At 51.4% G+C, this 20,852-nt stretch overlaps 1 protein-coding gene across 2 annotated transcripts in view; it reads right to left on the bottom strand.

The window, feature by feature from the left end:
- LOC128845908 (arf-GAP with SH3 domain, ANK repeat and PH domain-containing protein 2-like) overlaps positions 1-18,922 on the bottom strand; it is a 103,043-nt gene extending 84,121 nt beyond the window's left edge. For both annotated transcript variants that reach the window (XM_054044974.1, XM_054044975.1), the window contains exon 1: positions 18,785-18,922. In XM_054044974.1, coding sequence (XP_053900949.1) covers positions 18,785-18,922 — 138 coding nt within the window. The remainder of the gene's footprint in view (positions 1-18,784) is intronic.
- Between the last annotated feature and the right edge of the window lie 1,930 nt (positions 18,923-20,852).

Raw genomic sequence — 20,852 nt, 5'->3', positions numbered from 1 at the left:
GTGCCATCACCAATTTCCTTGGCATCAAGGAAGGCCCACAAAAAAAAAGTAATTTTCAGAGATTTCCGTTCAAATTACTTGAGTGGGTCAACAAATGTGGACTACGGTGATCCAGTGGATATAGTGTACGTGGACTGTCAGAAAGCCTTTGACAAGGTCCCTCACCAAAGGCTTTTAAGTTAAGTAAGCAGTCACAGGATAAGAGGGAAGGTCCTCTCCTGGCTCAGTAATTGGTTAAAAGACAGGAGACAAAGGGTAGGGATAAATGGCCAGTTTCTACAGTGTAGAGAGGTAAATAGCAGGGTTCTGTACTGGGACCAGTGTTGTTCAATATATTCATAAATGATTTGGAAAAAGGGGTAAACAGTGAGGTGGCAAAGTTTGCAGACTATTAAATATTACTCAAGAGAGTTAAATCCAAATCTGACTGTGAAGAGTTACAAAGGGCTCTCACAAAACTGGGTGACTGGGAAACAAAATGGCAGAGGAAATTTAATTTTGATAAGTGCAAAGTAATGCATATGGGAAAACATGATCCCAACTATTCACACAAAATGATGGAATCTAAATTAGCTGTTGCCACTCAAGAAAGATCTTGGAGTCATTGTGGATAGTTCTCTGAAAACATCTGCTCAATGTGCAGTGACAGTCAAAAAAGCTAACCAGATGTTAGAAACCATAAGGAAAGAGAGAGATAAGAAAACAGAACATATGCCACAATATGAATCTATGGTACACACAGCTTGAAGACTGCATGCAGATGTGGTTGCCCCATCTCAAAAGAGAGATTAGAATTGAAAAAAGTACAGAGAAGGGCAACAAAAATTACTATGAGTATGGACCAGCTTCCATATGAAGAGAGATTAGAAAGACTGGGATTGTTCAACTTAGAAGAGAGACAACTGAGGAGGGATTTGACAGAGGTCTATAAAATCAGGAATGGTGTGGAGACAGTGTTATTTACCCCTTCACATAATACACAAATTTTATTTTTAATAAAATTAATAGGCAGCAAGTTTAAAGTAATATAAAGAAAGTACTTCATATGAAACAGTCAACCTGTGGAACTTGTTGCCAGGGGATGTTGTGAAGGCCAAAAGTATAACTGGGTTAAAAAGAAAGAATGAGATAGGTCCATCAAGGGCTATTAGCCAAGCTGGTCAGGGATGCAACCCTATGCTCTGGGTGTCCCTAGACCTCTGAGTGCCAGAAGCTGGGACTGGATGACAGGGGATGGATCACTTGAGAACTATGCTGTTCTGTTCACTCCCTCTGATGCATCTGGCACAAGCCACTGTCAGAAGACAGGATACTGGGCTCCATGGACCATTGGTCTGACCCAGTATGGCCATTCTTATGAGCTGCAGTATTCTCACAGGGTGGGGTCCTGCTCTGTGAAGCCACAAGACCCAAACCACAACACTGGCACCATCTCACAGACCCTCCTCCAATGCCCTTGTTTGTACCAACCACTCCTGGGGCTACTTGACATTACCCTTGGTTCCAGAGAAGTTGTCTCCCTTGATACTTTGGAGAACATGCCCTCAATGCCAAGGTAGAAAGTGTTGGGAGATTCTGGCTTTGTCAGATCACTTATGCCTGGATCAGACTCTGCTTTCAGATTCCTAGATATTAAGGCCAGAAGGGACCATTGTGATCATCTAGTCTGACCTCCAGAGCACAGGCCAGAGAACCTCCCCCTAGAGCATACATTGTAGAGAGCCATCCCATGGTAGATTACTCCAGTAATTAATCACCCCACGGTTCAAAATTTGCACCTTATTTTAAATGGTCAAACTTCACTTTCCAGCCCCTGGATTTTGTTCTGCTTTATCTGCTGGATTAAAGAGCTATCAGGATTGTGCCTGGGTAGGTACTGATAGATCCTGGTCAAGTTTCCGCTTAACTTTCTCTTCAAGAAGCTAGACAGATTGAGCTCCTTACGTATCTCGCTGTAAGCCAGGGTTTCTGGACCCTAAATCATTCTTGTAGCTTTTCTCTTCAACTATTCCAGTTTTTCAATATCCTGTTTAAAGTGTGGACACCAGAACTGGATGCTGTATCCATGAACTGTCTGACCATCACTCTGTATAGAGATAACATCACCTCCCAACTCCCACTCAATATTCCTGCATTTATACAGCCAAGGATCACATTTGCCGTCTGATACAAAGTGTCACACAGGGAGCTCATGTTTGGTTGTTTTCTGCCATGACTGCTAAATCCTTTTCAGAATACAGTCTCCAGCTTGTAAGTGCAGCCAGCATTCTTTGTTCCTAGATATACCTACAGCTAAATGCAAGTTCGTAACACACGTTGTTTTGAGTTCTATACACAGATACCCAGTATGACCTTGGGCAAGCCACTTCCCTCTGTCTGCCTCAGTTTCCCTCCACTTGTAAAACAGGGACTATGATACTGACCTATCTACAGCTGAGCGCTTTACAAGCGCAACCCTTATGGACGATGTTTTTTTATACAGCTAAGTGTAAATGTATACATCTGGGAACAAAAAACATAGGCCATACTTACAGGATAGGGAACTCTTTCAGAGTCACTGCTTCCCAGGATAGAGTTTTGGGGGTTGAGGTGGATAATCAGCTGAACATGCATTCCCAGTGAGACACTGTGGCCAAAAGGGCTAATGAAATCCTGGGATGTCTAAAGAGGAGAATCTCAAGTAGTAGTGTAGTGAGGTTATTTTACTTCTGCAACTGTTGCTGGAACGTTGGGTCCAGTTCTGGTGCCCACAGTTCAAGAAGGATGTTGAAAAATTGGAGGGGGTTCAGAGAAGAGCCTGAGAATTATTAAAGAATTAGAAAAACTGCTAGACTAAATAGGTTGAGCTCTTTGAGTCTAACAACGAGAAGGTTAAGGAGTGACTTGATTACGCTCTATCGGTACCTAGATGGAGAGCAAGTATTTAATAATGGGCTCTTCAATCTAGCAGAGAAAGGTATAACACCATCCCAATGGCTGGAAGCTGAAGCTAGTCAAATTCAGACTGGAAATAAGATGTAATTTGTTGACAGTGAGAGTAATTAACCATTGGACTAATTTCCCAAGGATTGTGGTAGATTCTCTATCACTGACACTTTTAAATCCAGATTGGACGTTTTTCTACAAAATGTGCTCTAGGAATTATTCTGGGGCTGTTCTCTGACCTGTGTTATACAGGAGGTCAGACGAGATCAGTGGTTCTCAAACGTTTGAACTGGTGACCCCTTTCACATGGCAAGCCTCTGAGTGTGACCCTCCCTTATAAATTAAAGACACTTTTTTGTATATTTAGCACCATTATAAATGCTGGAGGCAAAGCGGGGTGTGGGGTGGAGGTTGACAGCTCACGACCCCCCCATGTAATAACCTCGTGACCCCCTGAGGGGTCCTGACCCCCCAGTTTGAGAACCCCTGGACTAGATGATCACAGTGGGCCCTTCTGGCCTTGGAATCTATGAATCTGGAGAGTGGATGGTGCTTGACATGGAGCATAAATTATTAAAATAACTTATGCTCCATGTCAAGCACCATCTCCGCAATTCCCCTCCCCCCATCAGCTCTGACCTTCTCACCATAGTATTTCAATTTTTATGTGTGCTCCAGAGTGCAAGATGCACATATAAAAATGCACATTTCCATTAAGCCCAATGGCCACATTATTGAGCCTTTCCACCCTGGCACCAAGGAGCCTCCAGCAAAACCAGGAAAGACTAGCTAGTGGTCTCCTTCCTGACCTTTCTAAGGTAAAAACAAGCTGTAAAAATCATGTTAAAGCAAAAACCAACACTTCCAGGCCCTCCTTATGTACAGGGCCGGCTCTAGGTTTTGTGCCACCCCAAGGAAAAAAATTTTTGCCTGCCCCCCCTGTCCCAGCCCTGGGCTCCTCGCCGCACCCCCCTGCTGCCCCAGCCCTGGACTTTCCCCACCCAAACCCCCTGCTGTCCCAGCTCTGGGCTCCCTCATTCCCCCCCACCATTGCTCCCAGGAGGGTGTGATCAGAGGACAGGGTGCAGGGGGGGTTGGATGGGTTGGGGTTTCTGTGGGGGGCAGTCGGAGGGGGTGGATGGTGGCAGGGTGGGGCTACCCTCCCACCCTGTGGAGTGTCCTGTTTTTTTAATGTTAAAATATGGTATCCCTACTCACAGTGCAGCTCTCCATTCATAGCAAGCTGCAGCATGAGGTCTCAGCTACCTCACTCCCTCCCCCTCTTTCCTGTTGGTAGTGGCCAAAGGAATGCTGGGAAATGTAGTTCTTTCCATGCTCCAAGGCTGGCTGTATAGGCAGGGTGCTAACCAAGGAACTACAGCTCCCAGGGCCCCCTGTTGGTTCTCAGCTCCCATGCTGGATCCCTGCCGCCCCTGCAAATGGGCTGCCCCAAGCATGTGCTTGCTTTGCTGGTGCCTAGAGCCGCCCCTGCATATGTACCATAAAGCAGCACAGAGGGGCACAACTCCACTGGTTTTCTAGTTACCTTTTATTCCTTAATGTCTGCAGAGACCTAGGCCTGGACTCAGTAGTAAACAACATTTTCCATAACCACAATTTCCTGATGTAGCAGCTCTGTTTTAAATGAGAGATTCTGGCTTTGGAGAGAGATATAAGTAGTGACGGTTGAGAATGAAGCAACACAAGGAAATTGCACCATGTCCTGTGTTAGTCAGCAAGGTCAACACCACTGGAAAAGGGCAAGGAGACTGATGTGAGAAAGAACTCAAGGGAGATTGTAGTGGTGCAGGTGGCCCACTCCAGCAGGGAGACTGTAGAAACCTCCAGCTAATTACAGCCAGGCTTGTTAGGAGCCAGACAGGAGGCAGCTGCTGGGGCAGCCCAGATATAAGGAGGGGATTCTCTCGCTGACCAGCAAGGGAGGAGGACTGGCTCCCAGGGATAGTACCTGAGCTAGAACAGTGCTGGGCAGGCTCAGGTGAGCAGAGAGTGAGCTCTGGCCTGTTACCTGCTAGGCTGCAGGCCCCTGCCAGAAAGGGCCAAGAAGGTGCAAGGGCCAAAGGGAGGTGGCCCAGGGACAATAGGCAGACAAGGGGAGAGAAGGAAAGCAGAGAGGCTGCTGCTAGAGGGTCCCTGGGTCTGGACCCAGGGTGGGGGGCTGGGTTTCCCCCTGTCCTCCTTGCACTGCACCTGGCTGCAGAGGTGTGTGGCCAATACAGACTGCAACTTGCCCCTGAAGTGAGGGGCTAAACTTTGGGTTGTGGTTGGCCCCTGCAGTGGGTGCAAGCCAATGGATGGCCGTGACCCCCAGAAGGGGGGTGAGAAAGCAGTAGCGAGCACTTCTGGAGGGTAGTGTCCTGAAGAGGGCACTGCTGAGCGGGGAGCAACGTGGGTCCCAAACCAGCAGAGCAGACAATGGGCGAGACACCATGTGCAGAGGGCACTCCCCAGCTGAAAAGAGCTAAGTCCTGGAGCAACCAGTGGGTGGTGAGTCCTGCAACCCGTTACACTATGTCACATCCCTATTCACATGCAAAAAAACTACCTCTGCCCTCTCTGATCCCTGCCCTGCAGAGTCCCTCAGTGAGGTACCTGTTCCTTATCCCAAACAGCAGCAAGTGTTCCTTGAATCAGTGGCGCTCCAGAGAGCACTGTGAGGGGCCACTGGACAGGATGAGGAGGGGGGGATAGCTCAGTGGTTTGAGCATTGGCCTGCTAAACCCAGGGTTGTGAGTTCAATCCTTGAGGGGGCCATTTAGGGATCTGGGGCAAAACTCTGTCTGGGGATTGGTCCTGCTTTGAGCAGGGGCTTGGACTAGATGACCTCCTGAGGTCCCTTCCAACCCTGATAGCACTCATAGAATCCTAGGATATTTGGAGCTGTGCTGGGCACAGATATTGGTAGATTTGATTAATAGATTCCAAGGCCAGAATGGATCATTGTGATCATCTAGTCTGACCTTCGGTATAACATAGGCCAAGGCTCTTCCCATAATAATTCTTAGAGCAGCTCTTGTAGAAAAACATCCAATCTTGACTGAAAAATTGTCATTGCTGGAGAATCCACCATGACCTTTGGTAAATAGTTCCAGTGGTTAATTACTCATCTTTAAAAATGTATGCCTTTGTGTCAAAGTGGGGATTTTCTTAACATTTTGTATGACTACTGTGTGCCTCAGTTTCCCCCCATGTGCTGCATGTTTACCTAGGGAAAGGTGGTTTAATATCTGTAGAGACACAGAGGACCAGGTATGATTATCGCCTGGCTGCTTGGGCCCAGACAATGGCTGGATACTTTGTAACCTAGGCAACTGATGGCCAAGGGGTCCCACCTCTGCAAGAAGCCAGCCAGTTGTAATGTGTTAGAGAACAAAGAGTTGAGGTGGAGGCCAGGTTTTTGCCTAGGAAAGATGACAATGGCAGAGGAGGAGCAAATGGGCATGACTGAGGATGGGTTGCTGGAAACCGGATACTCTCCTGGTTTGGGTCTCTGGGGGGGAGCCAGGGCTCTGGGCCTGCCCAAGATGTACTTAGCACAGAAACCAGAAAGTTGCAGCTAACAAAGAACTGTTCTATGCTGTGTTCCAGATGATTAATAAACCCTTCTGTTTTACGAGGCTGGCTGAGAGTCACTGCTGACTGTGGAAGTTGGGGTCCCAGGAGGCCCTGAAGCCAAAGAGGCTTACTCTTGTGGGGGAGGGGCTCATGGGAACTACAACACTTTGATGGTGAAATGGATAAGTATCATTCCTAGGTTTGTCAATGAATTGTTGCAGCTTTCTACAATTTGTTTTCTGTTTGTTTTTCATGAGAAATAAGTTATGCTTTTGAGTGACACTATTCTGGCACAGCATTAGTCTAAGTTGACCTTAGACAGCTGTACTCTAAGGACTGGTGTATTAGGGGTTCATTTCCTGTTGCTCAGCAACACCCCCTTAATCATGCTGACATTGATCAAAAGTTGCAACTGCTTACTTTTCTTTGGTTACAATCAGCCCTATTAGTCAGGAAATTGTTGGGAAGGATGTGGTGTGATTATATTACCATAATATTGTTTCATCTTCCTTCTATTTAATTAATGCTACTTTCAGATGTTACTTTAGAATTATTATCAAGGAATCTGTTCAGAGAACTTTGAAACATCAGCTCTTAAACCAGGAAGAGAACAAACCTTCCAGAAGGAATACAGGCAAGAGCAACTAATATGCCTACCACAGACTCTGAAAGCTGCCAAGGCAGGACTCAAACTCACCATGCATTGGGGGGGAAGTGGGAGTGCTCAGGGTGAATAGGCAGAGCATAGCACCTTGAGCCACCCACTCACTCTAATATTAGACTGTCAAACACTCTGGCTTGCAGCAGAGGCTCAGTCCTGCTGCACATGTGTCAATAGTTGTCACATTGTAGAGCCAACATTTACAGTAAATAGCATCCGTTTCCCCAAAGGGCCAGTGGGTATCTCTGAGATCAATCACAAGTGGGTGATGTGAGTCTGAGGAGGATCAGAGCTATCCTCTGAGCACTAAGTGTGCACAAAAAATAATACAAACAGTAAAATATTGATATTTTGGGTGGAGTATCTTGAGAACCCCTGGCTCAAACAACCTCCAATATAGATTTCCCCCCTCAGCGGGCACAGCAAATTTCAAGGTAATCTATCCAAGTGTAAGCAGAGTCAGAATGAGTTCTACCCTGACATCTGGTGGTGAGTTGTGGAAAAGGACTTCAGGGGCTGATCTTGTTTGCATGGGCACACCCACCCCGCCTGGCATGAAGGGACTGCTTGCCCAAATGGTCACTTTGTCTGCTGTGGGACCCCTAGTCTCTTTGTTACTGGGGCAGGAGTAATAAGTTGTTATCCTGATTATGGAATCAGGGACAGTAGAACTGTACTTGGCATTTTATGACGGAGGGACTCGCCCTCAACTAAGTAGTACTTGCTAGGCAAGGGAAATAGGTTCCAAAGGCCAGTGAATTGAGAGAGGCTGGGGACAGGTATGCATACCCAGAAGTGTGGGCCCTAAACACCACTTTGACCCCTCCTCTCTCCACTGTGTAATAACAGAGTAGTTTTGATGCCATTAGGAGTATTGTTACATGCTGCAGAGCTGAAATCACTGGCTTGGGCAAGTGGTTCTGAGTGTGCTGGCACTGGGCCCCCCTCCTACACACAGCTGAGACCTGTGTTAAGTGTAGAGGGGGCCTGAAGACACATTGGTGAGCGGCTAGCCACATGGCTGGTGGAGAGGAGCAGCTAGCTAGACAGTAAAGACTGTAGCAGAACACCAGAGAGGTGTGGGGCAATCAGCCGTCAACCCGAGCAGCGGAGCATGTAAGCTGCCCCTCATACCTTCTCCACTTCCACCCAGGCTGGGAGGTAAACTTTGCAGATGAGCTTCTGAACTCTGGGGGCTGCACTGACCAAGGACAGAAACTGTGGGTGGGGTGACTGTTGGGTTGCTGGACTTAAGACCCTGAGGGGAAAAGGACACTGCCAAACTTACTTGGAGGTGGGTCTTTTGCTCATGGTTTGTGTTATGAATCCTGTTTGTGATGTTTCCCCAACATAATGCCGCAATGTTTCCCTCCTTTATTAAAAGACTTTTGCTACACTCAGACTCTGTGCTTGCGAGAGGGCAATATTGCCTCTTCGAGGCACCCGGGGGGGGTGGTATGTAATTGTCCCAGGTCACTGGTGGGGGCTTGAGCTGGTTTTGCATTGTTATTGAAACAGAACCCCTAGATACTGAACCTGGCACTCATTGCTGCCAACTCCTGACAGGCAGAAAGGTTACATAAGCGTATGGGTTTCAGAGCACCAAGGCTATGTCTTAACTCTACAGTAAACTCCCATAAGTCATTTCCTCTTGAGTTAGCCTAGCTCGAGTGAGAGCAGTCTCACTGCCCAATACCACGGGAGCTGTACAGAATGGTTGCATTAGCTGCTGCTGCTGCATTGTGTGTAAACCCTGGTCTACACTACAAACTACATCGCTCAGGAGGTTGCAAAACACCCTGACTGACACAGTTGTACTGACCGAACTCTCAATGTGAAGAGCACTATGTGTGTGGGAGGGCTTCTCCTGTTGACACATCTACCGCTTCTTGGGGAGGTGGAGTAGCAGTGCCAATGGGCAAAGCTCTCCTGTCAGCATAGGCAGCAACTTCACTAAGCGTTAGGCACTGCTGCCCTGGTGCAACTGAGGCGCTGCAGTGCTGTAAGTGTAGTCAAGGCCTAACTCAGACTCTAGCCTATGGCCCTGGACAGGCCAGCCAAGTCCAGTTACCAGCCCCACCATGCTCAAGTTACATGTTTTGCATGTGTGACACCAGTACTCAAGCTAGGGGCAACACTTGACTTGCAGCAAAAAGAAGAGAAGCAAACAGAGGGAGTTTGCCTAGGGGGAAAGCCCACACAGGGTTTTGCCTTTCAGGCTTCTGTGAGCAGTAGTTACAGCATCTGAAGAGACTCTTGATACATTACAAGGTTGGAAATATGGATAGTGAAGTATGAGCTGTCGTGACCTGCATGGGATGTGCCATCTTTGTCCTTGTCCTGGAGCTTAGAAGTGACTTTGGCTGTACAAAGTGCAAGCTGGTCCCCATATTGGAAGAAAAGGTTAAAGGACTAAAGACCCAAGTAATGACCCTGCATGCATTGCATCAGAGAAAATGTAGACTTCCTGGATAGCCGTCAGGATTTGGTACTGCGGGCACAGCATGCCGAAGAATTGGAGAGGGCAGTGCAGGGGGGGACTGAAGAACAAAGAAGAAAGTTAGCAGCATGTGACCTCCAGAAGAAGGAGGAGGAGAACCAATATACCCCAGCACAGATAGAAGTAATCAACTGCTTTTAGGCTCTCTGCACAGGTACTACTGATGAGAATGCCTTGGAAGAGTCATCTGAGGAAGGAGTCAGAAGGAGACCCCGTTGACCGGAAGCCATGGGATGCATTGTCCTAGGCATAGGAGTTCCACAACCACCACTCCCAAGAGGAGGAGAAGGGTGGTGGTGGTCGGGGATTCCCTCCTAAGGGAGACATTCATCTATCTGCCACCCAGACAGGGAATCCCAAAAAGTGTGTGCTGCTTGCCTGGAGTTAGAATTCAGGATGTGACAGAGTCTTTCAAGACTCATCAAGCCCTTGGACCACTGCTCCTTCCTACTTATCCACATGGGCACCAGCAATACTGCCAAGAATGACCTTGAGCGGATCACTGCAGATTACATGGCTTTAGGGTTGCCAGGCATCCGCTTTACGACTGGAACGCCTGGTCGAAAAGGGACCCTGGCTGCTCCAGACAGTACCGCTGACTGGCCTACTAAAAGTCCAGTCAGCGGTGTAGCAGGGCTAAGGTAGGCTCCCTGCCTGCCCTGGCTCCATGTGGGTCCCAGAAGTGGCCAGCATATCCCTGCGGCCCCTAGGTGCAGGCGCCATCAGGGAAGCTTCACACACTGCCCCCATACTGAGCGCCGGCTCCACAGCTGCCAATGGAAGCTGCAGGGGGGCACCTATGGGCGCAGGCACCACGCAGAGCCACCTGGCCACCCCTGTGCCTAGGAGCTGGACATGCTGGATGCTTCTGGGACCCACGCAGCGCCAGGGCAGGCAGGGAGCCTGCCTTAGTCTCATTGCGCTGTGGACTGGGAGCCTCCTGAGGTAAGCACTGCCTGGCTGGAGCCCACATCCTGAACCTCCTCCCACACCCCAACCCCCTGCCCCAAGTCAGAACCTCCTCCTAGAGCCCACACTCCCTCCTCCTCCACCCCAACTCCCTGCCCCAGCCCTGAGCTCCCTCCTGCACCCCAAACCCCTCATCCCCTCCCCCCAATCCTTCCCACCCCAGTGAAAGTGTGTGAGGGTGAGGGAGAGTGAGTGGGGACAGGGCCACAGAGAAGGAGCAGGGTGGGAAGAGGAAGGGGCAGGGCAAGAGTGTTTAGTTTTCTGCGATTAGAAAGTTGGCAACCCTATATGGCTGTGGGAAGGAGAATAAAAGAGAGCTTGGGGTGCAAGTGGTGGTCTCGTCCATCCTCCCTTTTGAAGGAAAAGGCCCGGATAAGGAGTGTCAAATCGGGGAAGTAAATACATGGCTACGCAGGTGGTGACAATGAGAGGACTAGAGAGCAAATTGATCAAATCTGCAGGCACCATAAAGCTGGGGGTGGGTGGGTTGCCAACACTTTGGAGGATAGAGCTAAGATTCAGAGGGATCCTGACAAATTGGAGAACTGGGCTTTAGATAACAAAAGTGAAATTCAACAGAGACAAATGTAAGGTGCTACACTTAGGGAAGAAAAACCAAATGCACAAATACAGAATGGGGGAAACTGGCTTGGCAGCAGCACTGCTGAAAAGGATCTGGGAGTTGTGGCTCACAACCTCAACGTGAGTCAGCAAATTCAGTTTTGGGTTCCATTAACAGAGGCATAGCATGCAAGTCACAGGAGGTGATAGTACCACTCTACTCAGCGCTGATTAGGCCTCAGCTGGAGCATTGTCCAGTTTTGGTCATTAGTGTATAAAAAGGATGAAGAGAAACTGGAAAGAATCCAGAGGCGAGCGACAAAGATGATCAAAGGGATCATCCATATGAGAAGGGAATGCAGCCATATGAGCAAAGGCTGAAGGCTAGTTTGGAAAAGAGGAGATTAAAGGGGGTCATGACGGCTGTCTTCAAATACCTGAAAGGCTGTTATAAACAGATGGAGAAAAGTTGTTCTTTCTTGCACAGAGGGCAGGACAAGAGGCAATGGGTTCAAACTACAGCACAGCAGATTGAATCTAAGGAAAAACTTCCTAATTGTAAGCAGGAGCGGCGCCAGGGTTTTTGGTGTCCTAGGTGGGGGTCCTTCCGCGCTCCCGGTTGTCGTCGGTAATTCTGCGGCGGGGGGGTCCTTCCGAGCACCAAGTCTTCGGGGCACTTCGGCGGCGGGTCCCGGAGCGAGTGAAGGATCCACCGCAGAATTGCCACTGAAGACCTGGAGCGTGGAAGGACCCCCCGCCGCCGAATTACCGCCAAGGGCAGCAAAATGCTGCCCCCCAAAATCCTGGTGCCCTAGGCAACTGCCTAGGTCGCCTAAATGAAGCGCCGGCCCTGATTGTAAGAGCAGTCGGACAATGGGACAGTCGTCTAGGGAGGTCGTGCAATCTCCTTCCCTGGAGGTTTTCAAAAAGAGGCTGGAGAGCATCTGTCTAAGGCCTGGTCTACACTACGGGTTTAGGTCGACTTTAGCAGCGTTAAACCGAATTAAGCCTGGACACGTCCACACAACGAGGCCCTTTCTTTCGACTTAAAGGGCCCTTTAAACCGGTTTCTTTACACCACCTCCGACGAGGGGATTAGCGATAAAACCGGCCTTTGCGGGTCGGAATTGGGGTAGTGTGGACGGAATTCGATGTTATTGGCCTCCGGGAGCTATCCCACAGTGCTTCATTGTGACCGCTCTGGACAGCGCTCTCAACTCAGATGCACTGACCAGGTAGACAGGAAAAGACCCGCGAAGGTTTGAATTTCATTTCCTGTTTGCCCAGCGTGGAGAGCACAGGTGACCACGCAGAGCTCATCAGCACAGGTAACCGTCATGGAGTCCTCCCAGGATCGCAAAAGAGCTCCAGCATGGACCGAACGGGAGGTACGAGATCTGCTCGCCATATGGGGAGATGAAGCAGTGATAGCTGAACTCCGTAGCAGTAAAAGAAATGGAAAAGTATTAGAAAAGATCTCCAAGGCCATGAAGGACCGAGGCCATAACAGGGACACACAGCAGTGCCGCGTGAAAATTAAGGAGCTACGGCAAGCCTACCACAAAGCCAGAGAAGCAAACGGAAGGTCCGGGGCAGAGCCGCAAACTTGCCGCTACTACGCGGAGCTGCATGCGATCCTAGGGGGTGCAGCCACCACTACCCCAACCGTGTGCTATGACTCTCTCACTGGAGAAACACACAGGGAAGACGGTTCGGGGAACGAGGAAGATGACGATGGAGGTACTGTAGGTAGCTCACAGCAGCAAGGAAGCGGAGAAACCGGTTTCCCCAACAGCCAGGATATGTTTGTGACCCTGGACCTGGAACCAGTAACCCCCGAACTCACCCAAGACCCTCAGGGCACACAGGAGACCTCTGGTGAGTGTAACTTTGTAACTATTTGTAAACATTACAAAAAAAAAGCAAGCGTGTTTAATGATTAATTTGCCCTGGCAATCGCGGCCAGTACATCTACTGGAAAAGTCTGTTAACGTGTATGGGGATGGAGCGGAAATCCTCCAGGGACATCTCCAGAAAGCTCTCCTGGTTGAAATGGGGTGATTTTATTAAGGGGGACATTCAGAGGCGCCCGTTCCTGCTATTCTGACCAGAAATGTTCCCCGCTGTTAACCACGCGGTGGGGGGGAGGGGTGAAGTGAAGGGGGTGGTTTACTTGTGTTTGTGCCGCATGTTAACCGGGAAACCGCAGCCCCCTCCTTTTACATTGAAACCCCATTTTAAATGGACAACCCAATTCATCCTTGATATGGGAAATGCGCTGCTGTTTGCAATCTTTCCCGCATGTTAAGAAGGTTAAAAAAGCCAAAACACTGTGGCCTACGATGGCTGCCTGCAAGCCGAAATATGCGACCTTGTAATGAAAGACTGTACCCATTGTTCCCTAAAATGTGTCTTTTTTAACCACCTCTCCCTTCTCCTCCACCAGCTGCAAATGTTTCTCCTTCGCAGAGGCTTGTGAACATTAGAAAGAGAAAACGTAAGACGAGGGACGAGATGTTCACGGAGCTGCAGATGTCCGCCCAGGCTGATAGAGCACAGCAGAATGCGTGGAGGCAGTCAATGTCGGAGATGAGAAAAGCCCAACATGAACGAGAGGAGAGGTGGCGGGCTGAAGACGATAGGTGGCGTCAGCTTGCAGACAGACGGCAAGAGGCAATGCTCCGTCTGCTGGAGCATCAAACTGATATGCTCGAGCGTATGGTTGAGTTGCAGGAAAGGCAGCAGGAGCAGAGACCGCCGCTACAGCCCCTGTGTAACCAACAGCCCTCCTCCCCAAGTTCCATAGCCTCCTCACCCAGACGCCCAAGAACACGGTGGGGGGGCCTCCGTCCACCCAGTCACTCCACCCCAGATGATCGCCCAAGCATCAGAAGGCTGGGCTTCAATAAGAGTTAAAGTTTTAAAATGCAGTGTGTCCTTTTCCATCCCTCCTCCCCCACCCATCCCAGCTACCTTGGCAATTATCCCCCTACCTCTGTAAGGAACTAATAAAGAATGCATGAATGTGAAAAAACAATGACTTTATTGCCTCTGCAAGGGGGAGGGGAGGGTGGGGTGGGGTGGTTGGTTGGTTTACAGGGAAGTAGAGTGAACCGGGTCGGGGGGGGGGGGGGTTGGAGGGTTCATCAAGGAGAAACAAACAGAAGTTTCACACAGTAGCCTGGCCAGTCACAAAACTCGTTTTCAAAGCTTCTCTGATGCGCACCGCGCCCTGCTGTGCTCCTCTAACCGCCCTGGTGTCTGGCTGCGCGTAATCAGCGGCCAGGCGAGTTGCCTCAACCTCCCACCCCGCCATAAAGGTCTCCCCCTTACTCTCACAGATATTGTGGAGCGCACAGCAAGCAGCAATAACAATAGGGATATTCTTTTCGCTGAGGTCTGAGCGAGTCAGTAAGCTGCGCCAGCGCGCTTTTAAACGTCCAAATGCACATTCCACCACCATTCGGCACTTGCTCAGCCTGTAGTTGAACAGGTCCTGACTCCTGTCCAGGCTGCCTGTGTACGGCTTCATGAGCCATGGCATTAAGGGGTAGGCTGGGTCCCCAAGGATCACGATAGGCATTTCAACATCCCCAATGGTCACTTTCTGGTCCGGGAAGAAAGTCCCTTCCTCCAGCTTTCGAAACAGAGCAGAGTTCCTGAAGACGCGAGCATCATGTACCTTTCCCGGCCATCCCACGTTGATGTTGGTGAAACGTCCCTTGTGATCCACCAGGGCTTGCAGCAGCATTGAAAAGTACCCCTTGCGGTTTACGTAGTCGGTGGCTTGGTGCTCCGGTGACAAGATAGGGATATGGGTTCCGTCTATGGCCCCGCCACAGTTTGGGAATCCCATTTCAGCAAAACCATCCACTATTGACTGCACGTTGCCCAGAGTCACTACCCTTGCTATCACCAGGTCTTTCATTGCCCTGGCAAATTGGATCACAGCAGCCCCCACCGTAGATTTGCCCACTCCAAATTGATTCCCGACTGACCGGTAGCTGTCTGGCGTTGCAAGCTTCCACAGGGCTATCGCCACTCGCTTCTCAACTGTGAGGGCTGCTCTCATCTTGGTATTCTGGCGCTTCAGGGCAGGGGAAAGCAAGTCACAAAGTTCCATGAAAGTGGCCTTACGCATGCGAAAGTTTCGCAGCCACTGGGAATCGTCCCATACCTGCAGCACGATGCGATCCCACCAGTCTGTGCTTGTTTCCCGGGCCCAGAATCGGCGTTCCACGGTATCAACCTGCCCCAGTGACACCATGATTTCCACATTGCTGGGGCCTGTGCCTTGTGAGAGGTCTATGGCCATGTCAATTTCCTCATCACTCTCGTCGCCGTGCTGCAATCGCCTCCTCGCCTGGTCCGGGTTTCGCCTTGGCATGTTCTGGCTCTGCATATACTCCAGGACAATGCGCGTGGTGTTCATAGTGCTCATAATTGCCGCGGTGATCTGAGCGGGCTCCATGATCCCAGTGCTAGCTATGGCGCCTGGTCAGAAAAAAGGCGCGAAAGTAGTATCTGATGGACCAGGAGAAGGAGGGCGGGAGGGAGGGAGGGAGGGAGGGAGGGCCAAGTGACGACATGGCGTACAGGTACAGGAACAGGGAGAAACACAAACAACTGTCACACAGAATGGTCCCCCCAAAGATTAAACTGGAAACCCTGGGCTTAGCAGGCCGTTGATTTCACGGAGGAAGGGGAAGCAAATGAACACAGAATAAATCTATTTTTTACATCTTAAGGTGGCAGCCGACGCTGCAGCATGAGTGACAGCCATACCAGTATGATGATGATGGGTACCAATCATAATATACCATCATCTGCCAAAAGGCAAGGGGCTGCTGCTGTGTAGCAATGCAGCCCCATGTCTGCCAGCCCCACGTCCGCCAGCACCCAGCATCGCCCTCGGCCTCTTCTGGGTGCTTAGCAGACAATATTGGGCAATTGGCAGAAAATAGTACATTATGACTGGTAACCGTCATCATCGAGACAGTAGCATGTCTGCCCAGGTGGCCATGATTGACAGCCACTCCAGTACGACGACGACGGGTACCAGTCATAATATACCATCGCCTGGAAGGGGCTGGTGCAATGCAGCCCTACGGCTGCCAGCCCCACGGCTATCACTCATGCTACACCGTCTACTGCCAAAAGGCAGTTAGCAGCTGCTGCTGTGTAGCAATGCAGTCCCACGTCTGCCGGCACCCAGAGGACATATGGTGACGGTGAGCTCAGCTGTGCTGAGCGGGCTCCATGTTGTCTGCACAGGTAACCCAGGTAACTAACCCAGATAAAAGGGCGCGAATCTATTGTCTGCCGTTGCTGTGACGGGGGAGGGAGGGGCCTGACGACATGTACCCAGAACCGCCCGCGACACTGTTTTGCATCATCCGGGCATTGGGATCTCAACCCAGAATTCCAAGGGGCGGCGGAGACTGCGGGAACTGTGGGATAGCTGTGGGATAGCTACCCATAGTGCAATGCTCCGGAAGTCGACGCTAGCCTCGTACTGTGGACGCGGTCTGCCGACTAGAGCACCTAGAGCATTTTATTGTGTGGACATACACAATCGGCTGTATACAACCGATTTCAATAAAACCGGCTTCTATAAATTCGAACTAATTTCGTAGTGTAGACATACCCTTAGACACAACAAATCCTGCATCTTTGCAGGAAGTTAGACTAGAATTCAGCATTTCTCAAATGCGGCCACCAGTGGCTTTTTCTTGCAGCCACGGCCTCCTGGGCTGTGATTGGATGGGGGGCGGGGAGCAGTGGCTCCTCTCCAAGAGCCATCAGTGGGGGGTGGGCCCTGCCCCCCTCCAGCTACACAAACACTGGAGGCACAAGCAGCTAGTGAATTCCCCACTTTCCGGGGGTGGGAGGAGGCTTTGGCCACAGGGCTTCGGGCTCCATCTACGTGGTAGCAGGCTCTGGTCCCAGGCTCACCACCCAGGCCATCATCCCTGGGTCCCGCGGCTTCCCTGCCCACCTCCCCATCTAGGGCTTAATTTGTGCCAGGGCTTGCCTGGGCTGAGTAAATCTGTGAAAAGTGATATTAACAAATATCACTTTTCACAGCAGCAGACTTACTATCTAGCAAGTTAAAAAAGAAGCAACAACAAAAAGACAAGAACATGCAAAGCACCTTATTTGTGTTTCTATTTTCTTTAGGTCCAGTAAAGAATAGAGACAAATGTACATTATTTGTATTACTGAGTCAGAAAAAAGTCCTATATAAATAAATGCCATTGATTTGGACATGTATATGCACATATTTGTTTTTTCTAAAGTTAATTAAGTATTTTTGGAAAAATTGTGAGCATGGCCCCCAGCAAGAGTTGGTGGCCACAGGGCCGGTGCTACCATTTAGGCAAACTAAGCGGTTGCCTAGGGCGCCAAGATTTGGGGGTGCTAAAAAGCGGTGCCCCCAATTTTTTTTTAACAGCATTCCTATGCCCCCTCCCTGAGCACACGGTCGCCGCTCCACTTTTCCCACCCCACCCCAGGCTTGCAGCGCCAATCAGCTGTTTGGTGCCACAAGCCTGGGAGGGGAGGAGAATTAGAGCGGGGGCGGCGTGCTCGTGGAGGAGATGGAGCAGAGGTGAGCTGGGGTGGGGAGCTGCTGCACAGCTCCTGAGCTGGGGGGGGTGGGGAGCTGCCGCAGGGCTCCCCACCCCAGCTCACCTCTGCTACCCTTTCCCCGAGCATGCAGTCGCTGCTCCACTTCTCCTGCCTCCCAGGCTTGCGGCGCCAATCAGCTGTTTGGCACTGCAAGCCTGGGAGGGGAGGAGAATTAGAGTGGGGGGGGCGGCAGAGCAGAGGTGAGCTGGGGTGAGGAGCTGCCGCACGGCTCCCCGGGGCGCTGCCGCAGGGGGGGCGCCTCAGGGTGGAGGGGAGGTGGGGAGCTGCTCCAGGGCTGGGGGGAGCAAGGTGGAAGTTTCACCTAAGGCGCAAAACTTCCTTGTCCTGGGTGGCCACACTCCGAGGCCACTAAAATATTTGTTGTGAGACCCCCTGGTCTAGATGACCCTTGCAATCCATTTTAACCCTTTTCAGGGTTATAATTCTATGGTTCTACATCTCCGGTGAAGAAAAGCTCTTAGAAAACTTGTCTGTTAAATAGTAAGTTACAGCCTTTGCCATAGTGGTGCAAATACCTCCCTGTAATGACTCTGGTCTCATCTTCCTTCAAATTAATGTTTCCCTATATCCAACTTTAATTATATCCATTAGTCTGGGTGGAGTTGGACGCAGGGCAGGCTCCTAAACCTTATTCCACAGTAACTTTCTCAGTGACTCTGGGGGGCCAGGACATTCAGTTTAGGCCTCACAATGGAAAAACTGAATGGGGAAGCAGCAGGCAGGCGCAAGCAGATTGTAGAAGAGGAAGTCAAGGTCTGAAGGGTGGGGAGGTGAGAGATGTCTGGAGACAGCAGCAGACAAAGTGCAGCAATAAGCCGAGCCCTGGCAGACCCCACCAGCTGTTTGTGCTCCAAGACAGGAGAAGGCAGGGAAGTGGGACTTTGTCCACCGCTGCACCCCCTCCCTGGCTCCAGGCTGCAGAACCTCCCCAGCCCCCTCACCTCCTCCAGGCTGCAGATGGTGCCTCGGCACTTGCCCATGTGGCTGGTGAAGGAGGAGGTGGTTGGGGAGCTCAGATCCTCCAGAGTCTGGGAGATGAAGTCTTGGACGGAGATGAGCTCCGGCATCCTGAAGGGCATATGCAGGGTGCTGCGGGTGGGTGATAAGGTCTGGCCAGCAGGAGCGGAACGTCCGGCTCCAGGAAGGGGAACTGCTGAGAGCACCGCAAGCCTGGGAGGAAGTGGCCAAGGCAGCTGCTTCATGCAGGGAGAGTGACAGACACACAAGAGCAGATATCCTGGCCCAGCCCCACCCAGGAGCTGCCCCCCTGCCCAGCCTAGCCTCACAACAAAACTACCACCCTGCCCTGATGCGCGCACACACACACACCCCCGGCTGCCCCCACATCCCATCCCTTCCCAGACACATCCCCCACACACAGAGCTACCCCAACACCTCCCATCACACTCCTTCAGAGCTGCCCCCCGATTCTCCATCCCAGACACACATGCAGCCCACCAGCCCCTCCATCTCATCCCATCACAGACAACTCCAGGCTGCCCTCCCATCCCAGACACACCCCACCTAGGGTTGCCAACTTTCTATTTGCAGAAAACTGAACACCCTTGCCCCGCCCCTTCTCCGAGGCCCTGTCCCCTGCTCACTCCATCCCCCTCCCTTCATCGCTCGCTCTCCCCCACCCTCGCTCACTCATTTTCACCGGGCTGGGGCAGGGAGTTGGGGTATGAGAGGGGGTGAGGGCTCTGGGCTGGGGATGTGGGCTCTGGGGGTGGGGCCAGAAATAAGGGGTTCAGAGTACGGGAAGGGGATCAAGACTGGGCAGGGGGTTGGGGTGTGGGGGAGGGGTGAGTGCTCTGGCTAGGGGTGTGGGCTCCGAGGTGGAGGTTTGGGGTTCAGGAGGGGGCTTCAGGCTGGGGCCATGGGGTTCAGAGTGCAGGAAGGGGCTCAGGAGGTTGAGGAACTCAAGGGGGTTTGGGATGCAGGTCCAGGCAGCGCTAACCTCAGGTAGCTCCTGGAAAGCAGTGACTGCTCCCTCCGGCTCCTAGGTGGAGGTGTAACCACATGGCTCAGCATGCTGCCTGTGCCTACAGGTGCGCCCCCCCCCCCAGCTCCCATTGGCTGTGGTTCCTGGCCAATGAGAGCTGCTGAGCTGTTGCTGGGGGTGGGGGTAGCATGCAGAGCCCCTGTGGCTGTCCCTCTCCCTAGGAGCCAGAGGGAGATGCCGTCAGCTTTCTGGGAGCTGCGCGGAGCCGGGTAGGGAGCCTGCCTGCGCCACCAACTGGACTTTTAATGGCCCAGTCAGCAGTGCTGACTGGAGCTGCCAGGGTCCCTTTTTGACCAGGCGTTCCTGTCAAAAAGCAGACACCTGGCAACTCTAAACGTGCCCAGACCTGCCCTCTATCCTATCCAAGACACACACACCCTGACCTGCCCACGATCCCAAACATGCCCATGCACTGTGGCACTGCCCCCTCCAACCCAGACACCCTGTGATGGGTTGTACTAGGCCCTGAGGGCCCCCTTCTGGAGGCTTGATGGCCCTGCCACACCCTGCCCAAGAAAAGGGCGGTAGAGAGGTCCTCCAAGCTGCCTAGACTGGCTGTGTGGGAAGCAGCCAATCAGGGCTAGTATAAGCAGGCTAGTATAAGTAGAGCTGCAGTGCCAGAGCAAGTTCAGTTCTTTGCTAGTGGTGGAGGAGTGTGGATGGGTCTGGGCTGGCTGCTGGGACTCCACCCAGACAAAGCCCTGAGGTAAGGGCGAAGATTGTGCTGGAGCCATGGGGAAGTGGCCCAGGGAATTGTAGCTGCATTGCAGCTACATTTAAAGGGACTTGGTGGATGGCTGCTATCTATTAGGGTCCCTGGGCTTGGACCTGGAGTAGAAGGCAGGCCTGAGTCCCTGCCACCAGCCACTGGGAAAGTGTCCTGGACTTTGATACACCCTACAAGGGGAACTGAACTCTTCTGAAGAGCTGGGGCTAGAAAGGCCCGGAGAAGTGAAGAGTCTCCAAGGAGAGAGCCCTGGGGGACTTGGCCCCACACCAGGGCT

This window comes from Malaclemys terrapin, chromosome 12 (genome assembly GCF_027887155.1).
Source record: "Malaclemys terrapin pileata isolate rMalTer1 chromosome 12, rMalTer1.hap1, whole genome shotgun sequence".
Taxonomy (NCBI): Eukaryota; Metazoa; Chordata; order Testudines; family Emydidae; genus Malaclemys; species Malaclemys terrapin.
The sequence above is the reverse complement of the archived record's forward strand: the minus strand, read 5'-3'. Positions and strand labels throughout refer to the sequence as shown.